The 22,915-nt window shown below is 46.8% G+C and overlaps 1 protein-coding gene across 1 annotated transcript in view; it reads left to right on the top strand.

Annotated features, from left to right (window-relative positions):
* LOC146855436 (tyrosine 3-monooxygenase-like) overlaps positions 1–22,404 on the top strand; it is a 278,955-nt gene extending 256,551 nt beyond the window's left edge. The window contains exon 12 of the mRNA XM_085651138.1: positions 22,227–22,404. Within this exon, the coding sequence (XP_085507264.1) occupies positions 22,227–22,404 (178 nt within the window). The remainder of the gene's footprint in view (positions 1–22,226) is intronic.
* Positions 22,405–22,915: the final 511 nt, after the last annotated feature.

Here is a 22,915-nt window from a genome sequence, read left to right as displayed (position 1 = left end):
AGGGAGCTCTTGCAGTGATTAAGACTTGTCTATCACTGTGGGCACATATAATGAGGAAGTGTAAAAATCGAAATGTAAAATTAAAGCTACTATGTGGTAAACCAATACTTTTATTTGGCTTTCTAGTGGGAAGGATAAAAAATATTGAGGCCCAGGAGTCAAATTATTCCCTGGTTTCTTTGAAAGTGATTGCTCTTGCAGCAGATCCTGAAACTGGAGCCCCCAAAATATAAGCACATTGAAGAATGAAGACTCTGCACCTGGTTGCAATCAGGCATCCAAAGCAGCACAATTGGGAGTGTGAGAAAGGGGATTATTAGTTGAAGTGGGTGGTAGCCTCCTTCAAGTAATAATGGCACCATTCCTGATTAGGTTCAGTTAGGTCTCAATAATTTAAACCTGAGCTCAACTCTTGGTAGGTGTAGCGCAGAGCAGACAGGCTTAAGTTAGAGACATGTACTAAACATTATCAGCACCAAAGCAGTTACAAAGTAGAAAACACCACACAATAAAAAAAGATTTCCAATATATGTAAATAGAGAAAAAGGGTAGCCTTCAAATAGACACCAAAATGAAAAAAATCTGATATAGAGAACCAGAGATATGATTTCTCTACGTTTTAGATGCTTCTAGTGACAAAAAAGGGGCAAGCGCTAACCGTGGGTCTCTGGCCACTTTAGACTGGATCAAAGTCAAAAGTTAAGGCCAACCATGTTGTGGGGTGGGTCAGATTCAAGGACCAGGTTTGGCCCAGTGAAAATTTTTACCTCCTGGCTAGGACTCTGAAATTAAAGTTAAAAATCCTCAGCAGGGCAAGGCAGAATGCCGTAGCTGAGATGGATTCCACACAGCCGGAAAGCCATCAGACAAAGTCAAGGTGGAGCTCCTGGCTTTGATGGGAAACCTCAGAGCGGGAGAAATTCTAAATTCATGCACAAGGAAGGTCCCTAACAGACTGGATGCTTTTGGTGCCTTCACCAGGTGAAGATTTCTGCCTTCCGACATAGAAACAATTCTTGGAAGTCTAGATCCTTTTAGTGGGGAAAACCTGTGAGTTGAGTCTGACCGGCAGTTTGACATACAGCTGTGGCTGTGGCTCAGTTGTGATCTGATTGTAGCCTCTGGATCTCTTAGCAAAAATCCTTGAAAATGTTTTTCACTTTCTTCTTTAGGGATTGGCAGAAGAGGTGTATTCAGACACTTATCCAAGGGCCCCAGGACCTTAGGTAGACCACTTGGGGGTCTTAACTCACTACAGGAAAAGCCTGAGTAAGGTCCAGAGTAAGTCCAGTTGGAACTGGCCAACTGTACTCTTCAGGAAAGTGGACCTCTTCTTTTCTTTTTTTTTTTTTTACAGCGATGTATATAGCGCAAACTTGACCTGAATCGGGTATCAGAGTGCTTTACATAACACCAGTTGAATTACATGAGGACACATTAATTGTTTTTTTTTTCATTTTTATATTTTGTGATCATATAGCTTAACTGGAGGCTAGCCAAATAGCCCTGCAAGTCCACCCTTCTGCCTGTGATCAAGTGGAAGCGGGTCCAACCCTTGGGGTTTCTCTCCACAGTTTACAGTAGATGGAGTCCTCTTTCTGAAGTCGAAAGAGTTTAGCAGGTGCAGTTCTTCTTATGTCTTTCTCTGGTCCAGCAATATTCAGAAGAAGGCACCAAGGAGTGCCACGTTTATGCCAGAAACTAACTTGTGGGTGGGGGTGACCTCCTAACCAATAGGAAAAAAGTTCTCAGGTGCAACCATACCACCTCTGACATAATTTCCTGTGGTTTGGCCCTAAACAATCCCACAGTTCCTGCTCTGCCAACAATCCAGCATGACAGAATCTTTCTTCTCTTGCTCATAGTTCTGGGCACATCCCTGAGGTGTGTCTATGGAAATAAGGACCCCCCCCCTCCAAAACCAGATATGGGACAGCCCCCCACATCCACAGCATTGGTGCCACTCTGGCTACTAGGCCTGGGTGTGAGTTACATCTGACTGTGACAGGGGCTGCCCTTTAAAAGCTTGGAAAGTTTTTGACCACAAACCTCAGGCCATTCTGTCTAGAGGAGGTCACACCTCCTCCGAGGCAAGGCCATTTGTTCCCTTGCCTGAGAGCAATTCACACCTCCCAGTAAGCTGCCAGGTGAAAGTTGGATACTTTTTCTCTGAATGGGCTACTAGAGGATTTAGCTGAAAAATGTGAAATCCTTAAAAGTGGCATTTTCAAAATAGGAATTAAATATCTGACTTTACTGTTCTCAGGCAGGTTGCTCCCCACCCTGCACAGCACCACCTGTGTGTCGTCGCCCCTGAGCCAGCTGCTGCTGCCTGCTTGAAGTTCGGGGCCCGCCTCCACCCGCAGGCTACCACCTGGTGGCCAGTGGTAGGCCGTAAGCTCCCTGCACTCGATCTGCCCCTTTTCTCTCTGTTGGCCTTGCCGTAACTGCGCCTCTGCTCCTGTATTGTGAATAATTGTATTTTGCCTTTTATTCTTTTTTGCACTGTTGTATTGTTTTGTACCCCTTTTTTGCCTTCTGTATCCCCCGGCCGCTCTACCCTCCCGTTTTCCCACCGATGCGTCCTCTGCGGCCATGCCCCCCTGCTTGCCCATTCGCCGCCCGCTCCCGCCTCCTAGCTACTCCTCCCTCCCACCTCCCCTTATGTGGCGGCCGCGCAGCGGTGAGGAGAGCGACCCTTGACCCTGTTCTCAGGCAGGTCGCTCCCCACGCCGCACAGCACCACCTGTGTGTCGTTGCCCCTGAGCCAGCTGCTGCTGCCTGCTTGAAGTTCGAGGCCCGCCTCCACCCACAGGCTACCACCTGCGCCTCAACCCTGGTGGCCAATGGTAGGCCGTAAGCTCCCTGCACTCGATCTGCCCCTTTTCTCTCTGTTGGCCTTGCCGTACCTGCGCCTCTGCTCCTCTATTGTGAATAAATGTATTTTGCCTTTTATTCTTTTCTGCACTGTTGTATTGTTTTGTACCCCTTTTTTGCCTTCTGTATCCCCCGCTCGCTCTACCCTCCCATTTTCCCACTGCTGCGTCCCCTGCGACCCGCTCTCCTGCTCGCCATTCGCTGCCCCGCTCCCACCTCCCAGCTACTCCTCCCTCTCACCTCCCCTTATATGGTGGCCGTGCAGCGGACGCGCCTAAGGCAAGCCCATCTGCGCCCGTCCGTGCCTGGACCACGCCCAGCACCCTCCACGCACTCAATGCCGGACGACCGCTCACCTGCTTTCTGCCCGCCCCGAAGCACACCAAAGGACCCTTCTCCTGCCGGAGCTGCAGCTTCACCAGCCTCCGAGCTGCCACACCGCCCACCGTGACAGGACGCAATCACCTCAGATGCATTCTCCTGAACACCCGCTCCGCAGGCAAACACGCCGTCGAACTCTGCGACCTGCTCGACACATCCTCCCCGGACGTCGCCTTCCTGACAGAGACATGGATGAACACCTCCTCGGCACCCGACATCACCATAGCCATCCTGGACGGCTACAAGATCTCCCGCAGGGACCGCACCAATGGAATAGGAGGTGGAATCGCCTTCATCCACAAGAACACCCTCAGGGTCTCGACCAACACCGACGACACCCTCAGCACCGCCAAACACCTGCACTTCCAGATCCACACCAATCCCAACACCACCCTCAGAGGAACTCTCACCTACAGACCCCCCGGACCCCGGCCTCAGTTCAGCGACTCCATCGCCGACTTCGTCAGCATGCACGTCCTCGCCTCCACAGACTACAGCCTCCTCGAAGACCTGAACTTCCACCTCAAGAACAACAAACGACACTAACTCCACCACCCTGATTGACAACCTCGCCAACCTCGGACTCAGACAGCTCATTACAACGCCCACCAACTCTGCCGGCCACACGCTTGACCCCATCTTCTCCGCAAGCCCCCACGTCACCTTCAGCCACACCACCGAGCTCCAATGGACCGACCATCGCTGCATCCACTTCACCTACCGGAAACCCACCACGCACCACCACACTCAACAGATCTCCCGCCGCAGCTGGAGCAAAATCACCGAAGACCAGCTAAACACCACCCTCGCCCGAAGCCCACCCGCCGACCCCACCAATGCCGACACCGCCACCCGCAACCTCAGGCGTTGGATCAACAACTGCACCAACACTCGCTCCGATCAAGAAACCCTCCAACAGACACACTAACAAGAAAGCCAGCTGGTTCACCGCAGACCTCCAGGCCTCCAAGCAAACCTGCCGTACACTAGAGAAGAAATGGCAGCGTGAACAGACACCAGACAGCTACGCAGCCCACAAGAACGCCATCCGCAGACACCATCACCTCATCAGATCCACCAAAAAAGGGCCTCCTTCAAGGACCGACTGGACAACAAAGCTCTTCAACATCATGAAGGAACTCTCCAACCCCAGCTCCAACACCAATGACATCCCACCATCGCAAGACTTGTGCGACTCCCTTGCCACCTTCTTCCATCGCAAGATCGCAGACATCCACAACAGCTTCAACAACCTGCCCACCCCGACATCCATTGACACCTCAGACCCCGCGGCCATCACCCACATCGATCTCCTGCTCGCCTGGACCTACATAAACGACGACGATACCATCAAAATCATGAACACCATCCACTCCGGCTCTCCGTCAGACCCATGCCCACACCACATCTTCAATAAAGCCAGCACCACCAATGCACCCCATCTCCGCAAGGCCATCAACATCTCCTTCGAGATCGCAAACTTCCTGGAGAGCTGAAAGCACGCCGAGATCAACGCCTTACTCAAGAATCCCAAGGCGGATCCAAGGGACCTCAAGAACTTCCTACCCATCTCCCTGCTCCCGTTCCCGCCGAAGGTCATCGAGAAGACCGTCAACAGATAGCTGACCCGCTGCCTTGAGAAGAACAACATCCTGAACTCGTCCCAGTCCGGGTTCCACAGCAACCACAGTACTGAGACTGCCCTCATCGCCGCCACTGATGACATCAGGGCCCTGCTGGACAATGGCGAAACTGCGGCCCTCATCCTCCTGGACCTATCAGCCGCCTTCGACACTGTCTGCCACGCACCCTACGTACATGCCTCCACAACGCAGGGATCAAAGACAAGGCTCTGGAATGGACCACCTCCTTCCTCTCTGGCAGAACCCAGAGTGTCCGCCTCCCCCTTTCCGTTCCGAAGCCTCCGAGATCATCTTTGACATACCCCAAGGATCATCCCTCAGCCCGACATTGTTTAACGTTTGCATGGCACCGCTCGCCCACGTCGCCCGACTACACGACCTCAACATCATATCCTACGCCGATGACACCCAGCTGATCCTCTCCCTCACCAAGGACCCCCTCACCGCCAAAACCACCCTCCACGAAGGAATGAAAGCCGTCGCCAAGTGGATGAAGAACAGCCTTCTGAAGCTGAACTCGGACAAGACAGAGGTCCTCATCCTCGGCTCCAGCCCCTCAGCCTGGGACGACTCCTGGTGGCCTTCCGCTCTGGGAGCAGCACCAACACCCACCGACCATGCACGCAACCTGGGGTTTATCCTCAACTCAACACTCTCCATGACCAAGCAAGTCAACGCTCTCTCGTCCTCCTGCTTCAACACCCTCTGCATGCTCCGCAAGATCTACAGGTGGATTCCCACCGAAACAAGAAGAACGGTCACCCAGGCCCTCGTCAGCAGCAGGCTGGACTACAGAAACGCCCTCTACGAAGGAGCCTTGGCCAAACTCTTGAAACGACTACAACGCATACAGAACACCTCTGCACGCCTGATCCTCGAAATCCCTCGCCACATCCACATCACACCACACCTGAGAGACCTGCACTGGCCTCTCGTCAACAAGAGGATCACCTTCAAGCTCCTCACCCACGCACACAAGGCGCTCCACAACACCGGACCGGCATACCTCAACAGACGACTCACCTTCTACACCCCAAACCGACAGCCCCGCTCCGTCGACTTCGCCCTAGCCACCGTCCCCCACATCCGAAGAGCGACCACCGGCGGCAGATCATTCTCCCACCTTGCTGCCAAGACCTGGCACACCCTCCCAATCCTCCTACGGCAGACCCAGGAACTACTAACCTTCAGGAGGCTTCTAAAGACATGGCTATTCGAGCAGTAGCAGCACCCCCACACCCCCAGCACCTTGAGACGCTCACGGGTGAGTAGTGCGCTCTACAAATGTTTTGATTGATTGATCGATTGACTATCAGAATGGATTTTTAATTCCTATTTATTTGAATCCTTAAATCATTGTTCAAGCCATTCCTAAATTGAAGTTATACATTATATGGTGTAATAATGTAACCCTCTGATTTTCGGATGAAAAGCCAGCCCAGACTCAATGATAACAAACTTTGGAGATTTTTACCTGCCAGGACATGTAAAGTGTAAGTACACATCCTATTTCGTAAATACCATGCAGTCATGGGCATTTAGATCCTACCTTAAGGGTGAATTATAGGTATTACAAAGGAAGGTTTAAGGCTGGCCTATTTTGCCAGGTTAAATTTGTAGTTTTTAAAACTGCAAACACAGGCTACAGGGGCAGGCCTGGAGATATGCTCTGTTTTGTCACTTAAGTGGTGACACAATAGGTTCTGTTGCCCATTAGTGACGTATAACTTACAAGCACTGAGTACATTGAGTCTCATTTACTAGGGAAGTTAAATATGCCAATGTAGCCAATTCTACATGTTTTTAGGGGTCAAAGCACAACATTGGATGCTGGCCAACAGTGTCCTAGTGGGCAGAGTCCACATATCAGAACTACATTGTAGCAAAAAAGAAGGGGGTGACAATGAAAAAAGGGGAATTCCTTACAAGGAGAGTTAAAGGGGCAGACCCTGCCTGGAACATTCACAACCGTAGGAGCTCATGTTTTACCTACCCACACTCAACGTCAGCTAAATGAAGATCCCAAGAAGGGAGGAGAGCCTTGCTAAGAAAAGGCTGTTGCTGCATTTCCAAAGGACCCCTATTTCAATTCTTTCACACTTCCAGACGGCTCCAGTGTCTTCCGAGCACCAGTACCTTCCGACAGGCGCACCCGCCTGCAGTCCTGCTTGCTCCTCGTGGGTCACCCCGATCCTGCTCTTGTCAGGATCCCACACCATACGCCACGACAAGGCTCCCGAGCCTGCGACTCCGGCAGACACTGGACAGCCACACTTTAATTCCCTGGGCGAACCCGCTCCCACGCGCCGCACGGCAGCCTGCCCTGGCTTCACCGCACTACACCACGGCCTGATTCACTTATTTCACCCGCAGCCGCCTCCCGGCACCCACCACATACCGGTGACCTTTTAGAGAGCACTTTTCACCTTACCTGCGGCATAGTGCCTCCAACACGCACCCTTAGACCGGGTTGGAATTATCACCGGTTTTCAGGGACCGCCTTACTTCATCCTTATACACGCCATACAGCCCTGAAGAGTCACAGAACCAATGCCTGTGACGAAACATGTGTCGGCTGGCCATTTGTATACCATACAGCCGTAGCGTCATTAACCCCTTCCATGCGGGGCGGATTCCCCCGCTGTGCTGAGCGCTGCTTGCGCGGGCGTGGTCATGACGGAACGGTTCCGTCATGAGCACAGCTCAACCGACGCTCATGACGGAACCGTTCCGTCATGAGCGTCGAAGGGGTTAAATAAAATCTCTGAACTGGTGTCGACCACAGCTATCTTGACTCTATCAACATTGTGATATCCTCACTACATGTGCCCGGGACTGTGCTCATTTTCCAGTGTGGACTCTGTGTGGTCCATACAACTCCCGGGGGTTATTGGGTATTCCCCCCAACCTGGCAGCACCGTACATCCCTAAGTTCATTGCAAACAGCGCGCACATCAGGCAGATCGCCAGTCTTCCTGCCCTCACTAAAAACCCTACCCCTAGCCTTCACACTTCAGTGTCTGTTCTTGAATAAGATAAATGGAAATGTGCTAAGTTTTACCAGGGCATCCAACATGGATCCCACTGATCTTTGCAAATATACACCCATAATAACGATGGGGTCCTGCTAGCAGTCACAATATGTACAACTCGCACATGGCATGCAGAGTAGGGTCTGGGCATTACATTCAAGCTGAACTGTACTCTAGTGGGGCCTGTAGGCACCACACTCTCTTCTTACAGGGAAGAAATATTATTTATCAGAAAAATGGTATGCTGCCACCACTGCCTAATGTATATGTCCTAGTACATGGCTGGTATTGCCATGTCAACTGTAGAATGTGGTAGGTGCACACCTCCAAATGTCAGGGCGAGGGCCACGATCTCACAGTCAGTCACAAGGCCTAGGCTTCACTGTGAATGCTGGATTGCTGTGTATACTGGGCCAAATATATCGGTATACCAGATAACTTACTGCAGGGTTCCCTCAGAGGAGGGATGCACCACTGTACTACCATGCAGAGAACATTCCATTCACAACAGATACCATCCCATAACTGAATACCTTACTCCACCATTGGATTTCTTCTATCATCAGTTTGGCAGCATTGGTGGGAAAGTCCACCTTCCTTCCTGTACTACAGTTTGACTTTATTTTCCACAGCGAAGTGCTGTCCTTGCTTGGAAATGGACGTTCCCTGCAAATAGACCCTCTCTTAATCATTAACCACTTGAGAGGCATGTGATCTGTCTAGACCACCCCGTTGGTGCCAAATCAATAGAACTGGTACCTCCTCAAGGCCCACAGTTTTGAGAAACACTACTTCTCTAAGGCAGAGTAATTATTTTCTCTAAGAGGCAGTTTTTGACTAAGGAATGCAGCTGGACACTCTTTACCCTTGTCATGTAGTTGAGCAAGAACTGTTCCAAATCTCTTGTCAGAGGTGTCATTCTGCACAACATAGGGCTGACTGTAATCATATGCCTTCAACAAAAGACTAGTGCATTGTAATGCCTTCCGGTTCTCGAAGGCTGCTGACATTTCGTAATCCAAAACACCTCCTTGGACTGTTTCTTGTAAGTCAGGTGTATTAAGGATACACTTATAGTCCCATAGTTTGCTACAAAGTTCCAGTAGTACAAAGTGAGTCCTAGCAAGGTATGCACTTGGGTTGCTCATGGAAATCTTCAGCTCCAAACCACACTGGGCTTTGTCATCAAATGGGCAAATCTTCTTGTCACCTTCTGATGGCTATGGGAAATTACTAAGAACTGCCCCATCTGGCATTTGGTTAGTTTGATAGTCAGTTTCACCCTCGTATCCTGACCAACACCTCTTCTAGGTGCCTCAGTTAGTCCTCTCATCAATTGCTAAAGAGTGCAATATTGTCAAATACACACAGAACTTCTCAAGCCTAGAAGCAATGTTGTTCACCAGGCACTGGAAAGTAGCAGACACATTCTTGAGCTCAAAAGAAATTACCTTAAACGGGTACAAGCCCTCCTGCATTTAGAACGCAGTCTCCCTTTTGGCACAAGGTAACAATGCAATCTGGTCAGGTCAAACGTATTCGCAAAGCGTTCAGCACCTTTTTCGGCCACGTGTTAGTCAGCTTGGGGGATCAGATGTGCATTCATCTTGGTCACCTCCATGAGAACCTGATAATCCACGCAAAAGCATTGCTCTCTTGATCCTTGTAGAGGAACCAAAACCACTGGGCTGGACAATAGATAATGGGAGTGCTCAATCATTATCAAATCCAGCGTTGTGGTGACGTCTGCCTGGATGTACTCTTGTACTCAGTCAGACATCCTACATATCTTGCTCTTCAATGGCAAGCTCTCTCTCTATGTCATGCGTGCAGATGGGTATCAACCCTGGGGTCAGTGATAAAATATGGAAAATCATCCCAGAACCTCTCTACACTCCTTATGAGGCTTAGAAGGTAGGCAAGGGGATCTTTCACCTCTTCCACCCAGAGCCAGCCTTCTCATCCCTGTATAACATCTCATGGGGTGGCACACTGTTGTCCTCAATCTCCTCTGTCATTTCCAGATGAATAGCTTTGGCAAGTTCAGATGGAACATACTCCTGGGTTCCCGTGTGGCACATTGCATACCAGGTACTTCACATCTACACTACTTTATATATCTACACCACATATCCTCTAAAGCTCAGGGATGAATTGGCTTCAACACCTCCTCCTGGCCATACTAGTGCACAATCAGCGTTACTTTCAGGTCATAGCACTCCTTGAACAGCTCTTGGCTAGCCGGAATTTCTTTTTTCACCTGAGTCATGTACTGTGCCAATAGCTTCCTGAGTCCAATGGCATAGCCCACCACATTATTAGTGGGTGACTTAGGAGTTCCTGTTCAATATTCTCTAATGAAGGTGAGTGGGCAAGGAACTGGATACCCAAAAGGAACTTTAGAGGGACTGAGTGCCCAAAAGGAGCTTTAGAGGAACTGAACCTCACTTTTTTCTGTGGAACATACCTGTAGGCGCATAAGAAACAGTGCAGGAAAACATCCCATTTCCTCCTCAGGCACTTTGGTAACATGTCCATGATGCTCTTAAGGGCCTTGTTAATGTGCTCTATCAACCCATTGAACTATGGCTGGTATGCTGTGGAGAAGTGGTAGGTCCTACATTTCACTCATGTGATTGAAACGTGTTCCTCTATCAGAAATCTCAGTCTTGGAAAATCCAACTATTAAAATGACTGTGAAGTGATCCCCAGGAGTGCCCATGTAACTACCTTGGAGGTTGCACTCCACTGACGTACCGCAGAGGGGCTGTGGTCTTACCTCTTGACTTACCCCTCATCCGGCAAGTTGAAAACGTCCTACAAAACCACTTTCTGTTGTGGCACATGCTGAGCCAGTAAAACAAAAGATCCAACCTGTCCTGGATATCTTTAATGATAACAAGTCCACTAGCCTCTTGCTAGCCCCTTTTTCAGTTTTCACAGAGTCTCTGCTCTCTCAGCATACAAAATGCTTCTCTGCCTCTCCCTTGCTAACCTTTTCATGGGCTTCCTTGTGAGATCACACAAGAGTAGGGCCTTTTAGTGTGGTGGAACTGTTCCCCAGTATGGCCTCCAACAGCTAAAAAATCTTGCATCCCTAACAGTGACCCAGACTCCAGCCCACTTTGCAGTCTGGTTTGGGTGCTCATCTTCCTCTCTGCTGCAGCCTGTGCCTCATCAGATTCTGTCCTGATCCATTTAATACCCTTCACTGGTCATTCCAAATATCGGGTGATCACAATCTCCTCCTGAGACGGAAGTGCAGCCTGTGTTCTGGTCATCACAGCTAATGTGGTTTCTAGAACTGGGATTCAATTATATAATCGCCTAAAAGACATCTATCACTCTCTTTCTCCTGCACTCATACATCAACCCCAGCCATAATGCCATTGACTTCTACCTCATTCCTGGTAAGTAAGGTGCCTCATATCATCTTCACTGGCAACCAAGTGTATGCAAGGGCAAATCTCCTAAGGATTAAGACACTTCCTTTCAACCTTAGACCTTGTAAGTACCTGCTCCCCTGGGGGTGGGAAACCACTGGTCTGTTGTTACCAGCTTCCAGTAAAACCCCATGGTGTTTGGGTAAATGTGCTTCAGGGAATCTTAGTCTCTCCCGCAAATGTTTATAACTACTAGGATGAGTGCCACAGGGTCCTCTCTGGTCCCCTCTTCCAAGATTTACCCCTTCACTGCGCATGGAAGTAAAAAACATCTATGACCTTTCTATGGGCTCATGGTGCCAACAGGCAATAAACTGGGTGATTTGCATTTTGCCAATTTGGAAATAAGATGCAAGCAAAATTCAGGTTTATGATGCCTGTCATTTAGTCGCTACTATCATCCCTGAGATGTATGGACACATACAACAAGCACATGTTTCTAACACATACACATGCTAAAGTTTCTACCACTGGGGTGCAGAGCTTTCAAACCTGGAGTAGCTGGCTACAAAATTCAAAATTGGCATTTGTCATCTTTTAGCACTTTTCCCCAAAACATGGTAGCAAAAAACTGAATGATGTGTATTTTGGCAATTTGGAAAGCAGCTGCAAGTGAAAGGCCACTCTAGGGTATCTTTCTCTTGAGCTCAGATATCACACCTGGGTTGAATGGAAACATACCACAACAAAATATTTTTAACATGTACATATCTTAAGATTTCAGTTGCTGCTTTCCAGATAGGGATGTGTGAAACACATATTTCTGCTATAGTATATTTACACAAAATTACTGTAAATTATGTGAAATTACAAGTAATTACGCAAAATGAATCTTGCACTCAAACAATTACCCAAGTGATCTGTTTTGGTATACATTCAACTCAAAAATGTAATTTCAGATTTAATTTCAGTTGCTTGTGTTCAAACACTGCCATTCACATTTGCATTTGTAGTTTTGTGGTCCAAAATTACCCAAATGGTCTGCTCATATAAATAAAACTGCCTGAAATGCAATTTGTATTAAAAAATTACTCAAATGGTATATCTTGCTTTGAAAACTGTCCCTGAAATTACAATCCAACATAATTAACATTTCTCCCAAGCCTAGGGCCAAATTGACCAGATTGGCTGTCTGGGGCAAAGCGCCGCACAATAACTTTTTTCAGATTTTCAAAAAATCTTCCCAAATCATGGTAGTTTTCTTCACCTTCCTCACACAGCAACGTATCCTTCCAAGGTTGACCCTAAATCTGTGTTCCCGTAGGTCTTCATATTATGAGATTATCATATATTGGTAGGTTTTCCATGGGTGTGAGCAGAGATCTATACACTAGACTAGGTAATGGTTTTGTTGAGGGAGGACATTCCATGGGGTATGTCTGTAGTATTTTAGCCCAGGATCAGACAGCACCCAGGAGAAGCTACTATGCCCAGACCTTATCTGAAGACTAAAGATACAAGTGAATCCATTGTGATGTGGCTTGCATGATTCCCAATATGTTTATTATCTAGAATCCCCTGCAAAAATCAAAGTATGGACAAAATAATCATAGTTTCTTTCATTTTCTGTGACAGAAAACTCAAGAACGCCTAGAAATTGCAAATATCTGATCATCCAATGTTCCTAGTCTATTCATGATAAAAATGGAACCACACGTCTGGATGGGTCTATTGTATGGGTCAATGATAGGCCAAAAGTGTGACTATGTGAAGACCACATTGACTCTACATTGGCTTTTTACTGTCGAGTATTTGCCTTGTTCATGGCAATTACTAAGGGCTCATCCAGGCATGTGATGAACTGTTTATTTTGGTAGAAGTGTGGGAATACGAGTTGGTAGGAGTTTTGCTATTCTACACAAATTCCAGAACTTTCCATTGCAGAAATGTGAGGTTTTGTTTTTAACCAATGATGCACCTGTGCAGGGCATTCTAGGTAAGAAAAAGTGGCGGAATTCTCACAGGCCACGCCACCAGAATTCTTGCAGGTGTGTAGTGGTCAGTAATATCTGGGGCTGGTAGTTTTGCCTAGGTGCCAGATGACCCCCAGATGTGTGTTTTTGTAACCCAGCAAGACACTGGGTACTGTTTGAAGTTTTCCATAGGCTAAGAACAAATCCAAACAATGGCCAGGCTCCTCGCTGGAGCACAAACGTGTGTGTCTGCATCCCAACAAGGAGCCAGGCGTTTCTGTCTCTTGTCTTTTTGCTCATGACTATGAATCCGATCCTTTCCTGTCTGTATAGAGACCAGGTCCCATGGGAATTACTTGGGCCTTCTCTTCTGATTTGATACCAGTCTCTTTTGAGTTCTTCTCCCATTTTGGTTAAAGGTTGTGCTTCTCTTTCCCCTTCCTAATCTCATTAGCTAAAGAAACACTGCAAGTTCTCTGGATGCTTTTCAGTCAAATTGGACAGATACTGACTAAGTGTGGCAGATCGACACTCTCTGAATTACTCTGTCAGCATGAGTTGGTTAAAGACATGAAAATTTCACACTTTCATCCCTCTCACCCACTCATTGCAATCAAGCAACTAGACATAGGCGGAGTTCCTCATAACCAAAAAACTATGTTGTGCTAAGCAGAGTTCCATAAGGAGTGAGTGCTTTACGTCGCACTGATTTTTAGCGCCGGGTGTTTGTCTCGCGCTATAGAAACAGTGTGAATGGCACCACGTGCAGCGCAAGAGGACGTTGCTTCTTTCTTGTGCTCGAGTAGATGTTCTACTTTAGAGGCTGCTTCTCATTGCGAACAAAAGGTTTCTCAACGCAAATGGTAGTGACCATTCGTGACCCCCATGGTGAGAAATGTCGCCAGGATGTGGTCTGGAGTAAGAAGAAAAAACTCTTCGTGCTATGAGGAGCACGGAGTGGGAAAAACTCTGCTAACTCCGCGAGCAGAGCGTTCATGCATAGGCCTACAAACAACACATCATGAATCGAGGTCTCAAATGGAACTCTTGCTTTCCGTGACCCGCTGTGGGCATTAAGCTGGCTTCAGCCTAGACCATCTGCTCTGGCTTATTAGAGTAGTTGCTTTAGAAAAGACTGCCACTTACAAGCAATATCAAACCTCACAAACAATTCCAAAATATCTGTGCCTTCCACATACATATGCAGAGTTGTAGAGAAACTTACCATTCCCACAATTAGCTTTTTCTGCAACAATTTTGAGTTTCACACATTATAAAACTATCTCTCGTTCCCTCTCCGTTTCTTTTTCCTGCCTTCCCCTTTCCATTTCTTGTACCTCTCTGTTAGACCTGGCATCCTTGGCTTGATTTCCCCTTACTTTGTGCGCTATCAGCTCCTGTTTTGAAGACTTCATTTTTGCTGGCTTTAGGATACTGGGCACTTTACCACAGCTAACCAGTGTTAAAGTGCATAGGCTCTGTACTCAAAATATGATAACATTGGCTGATCCAAAATTGGCATATTTAATTTACTTATAAGTACCTAGTAAAGTGCACTATATGTGCCCGGGGCTTGCAAATGAAATGCTACTGGTAGGCCTGCAGCACTGATTGTGCCACCAACTTCAGAAGCCGGTTAAACATGTCTCAGGCCTGCCACTGCCGAGCCTGTTTGTGCAGTTTTACACTGCCATTTCGACCTAACCCGTTAACCTACTTGACAGGCCCATACCTGCCCTTTTATTGAATATGTTACCCCTAAGGCAGGCCCTAGGCAGCCCTATGGACATGGTGCAGTGTATTCAAATTCATTTCTCACTATTGCAAGGCCTACCTCTCCCATAGGTTAACATTAGGATTGCCTTAAAACATCTTTTAAGTGTAATTTCCAATTGGAAAAAGATAGGGATTTGGAGTTTGATGTTTCTAGACTCACAATTTAAAATGGTGAAGTCGGATTTTAAATTGCAAGTCTGAAAATGCCACTTTTAGAAAGTTAGCATTTTCTTACTTTGACCATTCTGTGCCTCTGTCTGTCTCCATAAACACATCTGGGTTGGGTGATAGCTGAGCTTTGTGCATTCCCTCTAGACAGTCACGCAAAGGGAACTGGGGTGTGACATTTGCATGCTGATGTCCTATTATCAGGTTGATGGGCCTTCCTGAGGTATGTTGGGACGGAGGAGCTGACACTTGCACCTGAATAGGGCTGTGCCTGTCCAAACACGAAGAGCTGCATACCCCTCTGTAGTGAGTCTGGAGTCAGGGCGAGAAAGCGGGGAACTTGTCATCTTCAAAGGCCTCTTTGATGTCTCTCCAGATTCAAAGACACAACTGGGTACAAGTAATGGACCCCTGACGCCACCAAATTCGAACTTTGCTGGAACCGAGAACATTCTGCTAGGAAGAAAAGCTGCTGTGCTGTAGAAGGGACTGACAATCTGCTAACTGCTTTGCTGTGTTGGCCTTCTAACTGATGATTGCTGTGATGCAGGAGGGACTGCCACAATGCTACCTGATTTGCTGTGTTAACCTGCAGCTTCTTGCATTGGAAGTGAGAAGGACTGGGCTTGCATTCTACACCTTTGAAACCATGTTTCTCTAAGGGCTTTCTGGATTGCCCCCTGTCAGGGCCATCACAGACTTCCTTCAACTCTGCTTCAGCTGCTGGACTCTGCCAACTCTGGGTCCTGCCCTGCCAAGAGGTGCTAATCCAGGCAGGGCGTTGAAAGTTAGCGCTGCAGCTGTTTTTCTGAAAGAATTGATGCAGGGATGACTTTACACTAATTTGAACTTCGACGCCGATGCATTGTCGATCCGACAACAACGCGGTAACCCGACAGCGAGACTCGATGACAACGCATTGCTGATCCAAAGACATCACTGCAAGACTTGAAAATGATGCAGCACCTGCATCGTAAGTGGCTCGACGACGTCAAGGGATCCGACTATGTGAATTGGAACCAACGCATCGAGTCCTCGACGTGGACACTTGCTCCATCCAAGGTACTTTTTCAGTGGGCCCTGCATGAGTCCTGTAGCCGGCCTGTCCTCCATCGCCTTAGGCTTAAAAGTTTGGATTCACACTGGTCTAGTGCAACCTCAAGTAGCCCCTAAGCTGTTGACTTTAAGCAGTACATTGCAGTATATGATTTAAAAATGCATATCTTGAGTTCTACTTATTGGAAATTTGTAGTTTTGGTCTTGTTTTACTCAGATAAAAATTCTCTATTCTATGTGGAGTCTTTTTGATGTGTTTTCACTATATAACTGTAGTTTAAGTGTTGCACAAATACTTTATACTTTGCCTCTTAAGTTAAGCCTTAACTGCTCTGTGCCAAGCTACCAGAGGGTCGGGAGCACAGGTTACTCTATACTGTGTATCTGCCTTACCCTGACTAGGATTGTGGTACCTACCCGGACAGGGTGCATACCTCTGCCAACTAGAGATCAAATTTCTAAAACTCTCTTTTCCAATTATTTTCCTCTCTGGCCCATTCCTTCTCTTTCTCCTGCCTCTTTCCTCTAGTTCCTAGCAACTAATCCCAACTTCTACCTCTCAAACTCCCTGGCCTTCTCTTCTTCTTCCCTAGTCTTTATATTTTGTAGGGCTAGCTTCAAGACTTAACCCACCCAAAGGTCGGTGATTCCAGGTGGGATCAAAGGGGGGGGCATGGGGTATCCTGGAAAAATGATGCAATATAAATTCAAGGATACCATGGAACGTGTCTAGGGATAACCTGTGCTATGGGACTAAGAGAGCCTGACACCGCAGCACTCCCTCCCTGGGATTCTATAATAGACTTCACACTTGACAGTTTCTGCAACAAGTCCTTTACAAAACCCACAATAATCTCCCTATCCTTGTTCCTGAAAGCCCTCCAACCTCTTTCTAAACACAGAAACCACAAGTGAGATAAGGACAGAATGGTGAAGTCGTTGTCTCTCTCCAACCTCGTCTCTATCATTAGTTTTTTCAGGTAGTGGAATGCTCATACTGAACTTATTGCTCTGATCTCAGCATTGGAACTGGAATCTAAAGACCTCACCACTGCCATCAATTGTTATTGCATTGTACAGAACACATACAAAGTGGCAACATTTTTATAAAGTTAGTCCAAGAATAATGTTTTGTACTGGACGTTTACCCTTTCAGTACAAAATCTATGCCAGACTCATACACACAACATTGAACAATGGTGGAATGGTGTGTGCATGGTGCAACACACCCTCATTGGGTGGCAGCTCTCAGGATGACAGAAATCCTGCTCTCTCCCTTTCACACAACGTAGCACAACAACTTTGGCAGCTGCGCTGCATTGCATGAAATAGTAGTAAATGTGCCTTAAGGCTTATGACTACTCAGTGAAGACTTTTCAAAGCTGAGTGAAATGGATATGCCACTTGACAAAATGTTTGTTCTCTGTTAGAGATATCTAGAAGGTAAGTGATAGGAATCACAAAGTCTTCTGCAGCAGAGGAAGTGGGTCTCATTTGCTGTTTTCCATAAGCAAAGACTGGAAAGATGAGTGAAGATGGATGTGATGTCACTAGGAATATGCTATTTTGAAGGGATGGGGCAGCAGGATGTCTGCTATTGGCCTTATACCGGACTGGGGAGGTGCACTGTTAGAAATGGGGGTCTCTAGTTGGCAATGGTTTGCACCTTTGTCCAAATAGGGACCCTTGCTTCTAGTCAGGGTAAGGGGGATACACTCCTAAAATAACCCCTGCTCACACCATTGGTAGCTTGGCACAAGCAAACAGGCCATCTCAGAGGCAGCATGTAAAGCATTTGTGAACACTTACAGTAACACAGTGAAAACACTACAAATGGACACCACACCAGTTTAGAAAAATAAGTAAACTTTATCTAAACCAAAACAAGACCAAACAACAAAAATCTGCAATACAGTATTAAAAATAAGACTTTCAAATGGTAGAAATAGTTCAGTTCAATGCAAGTTGTAAATGCAACACTTTTCTCAAAAGGACCTTAGATGCGTCACACAAAACAAACAAAATGGCCGCAGGTAAGGTGATGCGTTGGTTCCTTAAACTCATGGGAGGTGATGCGTCAGTTTCTTACTGCAGCGCAGGGGAGGTGATGCGTCGATTCCTTACTGCGTGTGGAGTTGATGCGTCTGTTTCTTACTGTGGCTCCCAACGATGCAACAGTCTTGGCACCTCGATACGATGCGTTGATCCAGTACGATTCCTGGTTTCATGCAGCCGCACAGCAGGCTTGCGTCGAGACCAGTGCGGTGATCTCGGACTTCGGAGATCGTTGCACCCGATGCGTCATGTGGCGATTTCTCGAGCCGCGGCAGGCGCTCCGACGGTATTCTTCGACGATGCATCAGAAAACTGGTGTGGATGCGACACGCTTCTTCGGTGTTCCGTCGATTTTCCAGCACCCAGCGACAAACAGTCTCCAGAGGTCCTAACAAGCAGCAGGCACCTCTTTGCAGGTTGGAATTCCCAGCAAGGAAATTCAGGGGAGCTGGTGGTGAAGTCTTTGTGTCCCTGAGACTTCAGAACAGGAGGCAAGCTCAGTTTTAAGCCCTTGGAGATCTTCCTCAAGATGACAAAGCAAAGTTATTTTCTCCTTTCCTTGACAGCAAGCAGCCACATCAGGCCAGCCCCAGACAGCAAACAGCACAGGGGCAGTATTCCTCCTCAGCTCATCCGGCTCTTCTCCTTGGCAAAGGTTCCTCTTGATTCCCAGAAGTGATCTAAAAGTCTGGGGTCTGGGCCCCTCTATTTATACCCAAAAATCCTTTGTTCCCTGAAGGCAGTGAGTGTCTGTACCCAGCCAAAATCAGTTCTGTGGGGCACTTTGAAAGTGCACAACTACCTCCACAGGGGGGGCAGAGCCATCTTTGTGGGAGGCAGGCACAGCCTTATTTAGGTGCTGGTGTTACTCCTCTCACCACTCTAAATGCAGACCAGGCCTATTAATCTCAGCCCTGACTCATCAGACTTCTGGAGCCGCTGCCCCTCTCCAGCCCCTGTCATCCAAAAGCCAGACATGCAATACACAACGCTAGCAGAGGCAAACTGGATGGTCAGGCGCGAAAATATTTACATTCTAAAAGTGGTATTTTCAAAAACAGAATGTAAAAATCACCCTCACTAAAAGATGAATTTTAACAATCTGAGTTCAGGCATACTAAACTTTATGTTTCTACCTTGTTCCCAGGGCCAGTTATGTTTATAAGATGTTATCAACAAACTCCCCATTCTGTCCTATAGGAACAGGTAGCCTTGCAATAGTGAAAAACGAAAATGGCAGTATTTCACTATCAGGAAATGCCACACACATCAGGGCATGTCCTACCTTTTACATACAATGCACCCTGCACACAGGCTCTGCAATGGCAGGCTGCTTCTGTGGGTGGCACAATCAGTGCTGCAGCCCACTCGCAGCATTTGATTTACAGGCCCTGCGCACACACAGTGCACTATACTAGGGTCTGACAAGTAAGTCAAATATGCCTATCATGGAATGGCCAATCCATAATTACAATTTACACAGAGAGAATGTGCACTTTAGCACTGATCAGCAGTGGGGAAGTGCCCAGAGTCATAAAACCAACAAAAGTCGGTCAGAAACAATACAGGAGGAAGGCAAACAGTTCTGGGATGACCCTGAAAAAAGGGCCAAGTCCAACATGCACGTTTAGAGGAATAGTCTACTTTAGCTATGCTGGCAGCATAGGAGGCGGGTTTGTGTGTTTGTGTATGAGGGGCACAAAGCCAGGTTTGGGAGTTGCTTGAAAGGGAGGTGGAGTATAATTCTAGATAAGGGGTCACAAATCCTCAGGTATGAGCTTTTATGGTGGGAGTGGTGGTAGAATGTCAGATATGCTAGGTGTACACAAGTTGTAGATAATTGTTGGATACAGGATGCCATATTTGTGTGTTTGAGGTGGGTATTAAGCCAAGTATGGAGGTTCTTTGGGGTGGTGCCAGGAGCAGGAAACCAGGCATAGGATATGAGTGGGATTTGGCAGGTTGACTAGAATGCATTTTTACATTGGTTTGTTCACAAACGCCAAGCATTAATTTCTACAGCATCAGGTTAAAAAATGTGCTGCTGGCAACAGAATAAGACACCTACCGCAAGAGGAACAAGAATGTAACTCAATGAATCACTGCAGAGCAACTGATCAGACTTTCATGTGGGAGCTGAAGCAAAGTTTAAGGAAGATGTACCATTATCACAGTAATTCTACTTCCTTTTGCCCATACGATGGTGTAAGCTGAGGAAGCCGCACATCATGGTGATACTCCGGCTATCTTTAGAACTTTTAGGGGTAGACCCTGTTTGAAACCAGAGTACATAGGATCTTAATATGTTATAGGCTAAAGAGCTTCACTTGTGGTCTTGGTTTATTTCGATGTCTAAGCAGTAGTAACATATTTCCACATACTGATTTGAGTTGTGTGTAGATTTAGATTCTGTTTATAGGTTTTCTGATTTATGCCCTTATATAGGTACAATTCATATTGCCCTTATTGAGGCATAGAAAATCCAGCCCTTATTTAGGCATTATCCATGCTATCCAAATACAGGCATGGTCTCCTACATCCGTCAACCCACGTCACAACAAGTTCTTGGAAAACCAGACTCTTAAGCCTTTAGGAATTTCCCTTGCTTGGATATTGATTTCTCCAAGAACTCATTTAGTATGCATGAACATCTATTCCTTAAGGGTTTATTCATGACGTTCCGATGCCCAACTTTTACGTCAATACAGGCATTCCTAAACATTTTCAAGGTATAAATATACCTGAAATTGCCTTGGCAAACCACGGTTCCGTTACGGTCCAGTTCGACTGCCTACTTGCGGTTCGCCACAGCAAGTTCGGAAGGAGATCGAGTTCCCGCGTGATGCACTGACCAGACGCTGTCATCCTCCTCACAGAGAATCCAGCTCCAGTGTTTCTGCCTCCCTTTGAGGGGTGCTAGATATCGAGTCCCGGAAAGAGATTCCAACCCCACACATTCCAAGGTATGGAGCCGACTAGAACTTGGAGAAACTTTTGGCAACTCTTGGCAAAACTAAAACTATAGCTAAGCTATACTTTAGAAAACAGCACCTACTTCTTACCTCGTACTACACTACACTACACTTAGGTTTGGTACACTAGGGTAGAACTATTTAGAAGCATCAGATGAGTAGCCACATTTTAGGCTGTGTTATTTATGTATGTATTTTTTTAATATATGCCATAGCTATAAACCATGCTATTGCAGTATTATTTTATCTTACAGCTAACTCTGTACGTATTGTACTTCGCATCCTGTCTTACGATTGTAGCAGTTCATATCTCTTGCATGAGAAATAAGACTGTTCAATAAACCCTTTTTATTGAAATGCCATCTCTCTATTTCTGTGCAACTCTGTAGAAACGAAGCATGCACGATTGACCGAGGGAAACTGATATCTATTGTTTCCATGATTCTGAGATTGTTCCGACTCTAAGGGAAACAAAGTTGTCATGTTTATGCGGTTGTCAGAAACTAATCCCTTCTTGTATATTCGAGAAGTTTCTTGTGACCTCTGAGTTAGCTGGCACACACAAGAAATTACGTTTAATGTACTTGATAGAGACATATTGACCTCAGTCCTATGTCAAAACTATAGTGTATATTATTCCAATGCGCAGAGCCTATCAGGGATATAGGAACTACACTACAACTGGAGTAGCATTTAACTGCTGGAAACATTGGTACGCATTAATGGAATGTCTGTGGTCACACCTTTTATGGATTTCCACAACTGTTTAAATGAAATGACTGGCAGGTTGAAAATTGTCCCCTAAACGTACTTGGGGAAGGGGCACAGGAGTGGTCAGCTTGTCTTCGTTTGGGTTTTGATAAAACCAGTGTCCGCACCTCACGCTCTGCTTTTTTTCACTCTTCCGCAGGGAGTACGCAGTGAGGATAAAAAGGCCTTTTTCGGTTGCTTACGATCCCTACACCTCGAGTATCCAGGTCCTTGATTCACCTCGGACGGTCAAAGAGGCTCTTCACCAAATGAAAGAACACTTAATAAGTCTCTGCGATGCCTTAGGGAGCTATCCTGAATGTAATGGAAACACGTGACTCAAGCCAACGTTATGTTGAATCAGTAGCTCAATGTCAGTAACAATGTCATTGTAGAAACTCATATTTACAAGGGAATGGAGAAGCGTGTCGTTAAGCAAACATTGCTAACACCACGCTCAGCCATTCTGAAAACGCGGGGATGCAAGAATGCGTCGCAGCTGTGCGTTTCTTCTAGCACTGATGCTAAATCTAGTTGCCTAGCACCAACAGAGGCACCCTTGCACAATAGTGCAAGGGTATCTGCGTTGGGGGAATTGACTGTTTATGTCCAGGAAGTTGTCCTTTCATGTACATAAACATTCCAGAATGGCGAATTGTAACTTCTATGTGTGCAGCATTGTACAGCACACATAGAAGTTGCACATCGTCATTTTTAAATGATTGTTTATGTGCAGCAAGGGACACCTTCCTGCACATGAACAATCATTCATGGCGATTTGCTGTTTCTATATGTGCTGCACATTGCAGAAACAGGAAAAACGTATTTTCACTATGTTAAGACCAGGTT

The sequence above is a fragment of the Triturus cristatus genome, chromosome 4_1 (assembly GCF_964204655.1).
Source record: "Triturus cristatus chromosome 4_1, aTriCri1.1, whole genome shotgun sequence".
Lineage (NCBI taxonomy): Eukaryota > Metazoa > Chordata > Amphibia > Caudata > Salamandridae > Triturus > Triturus cristatus.
Note: the sequence above shows the minus strand (reverse complement) of the source record. Positions and strands in the feature narration are given on the sequence as shown.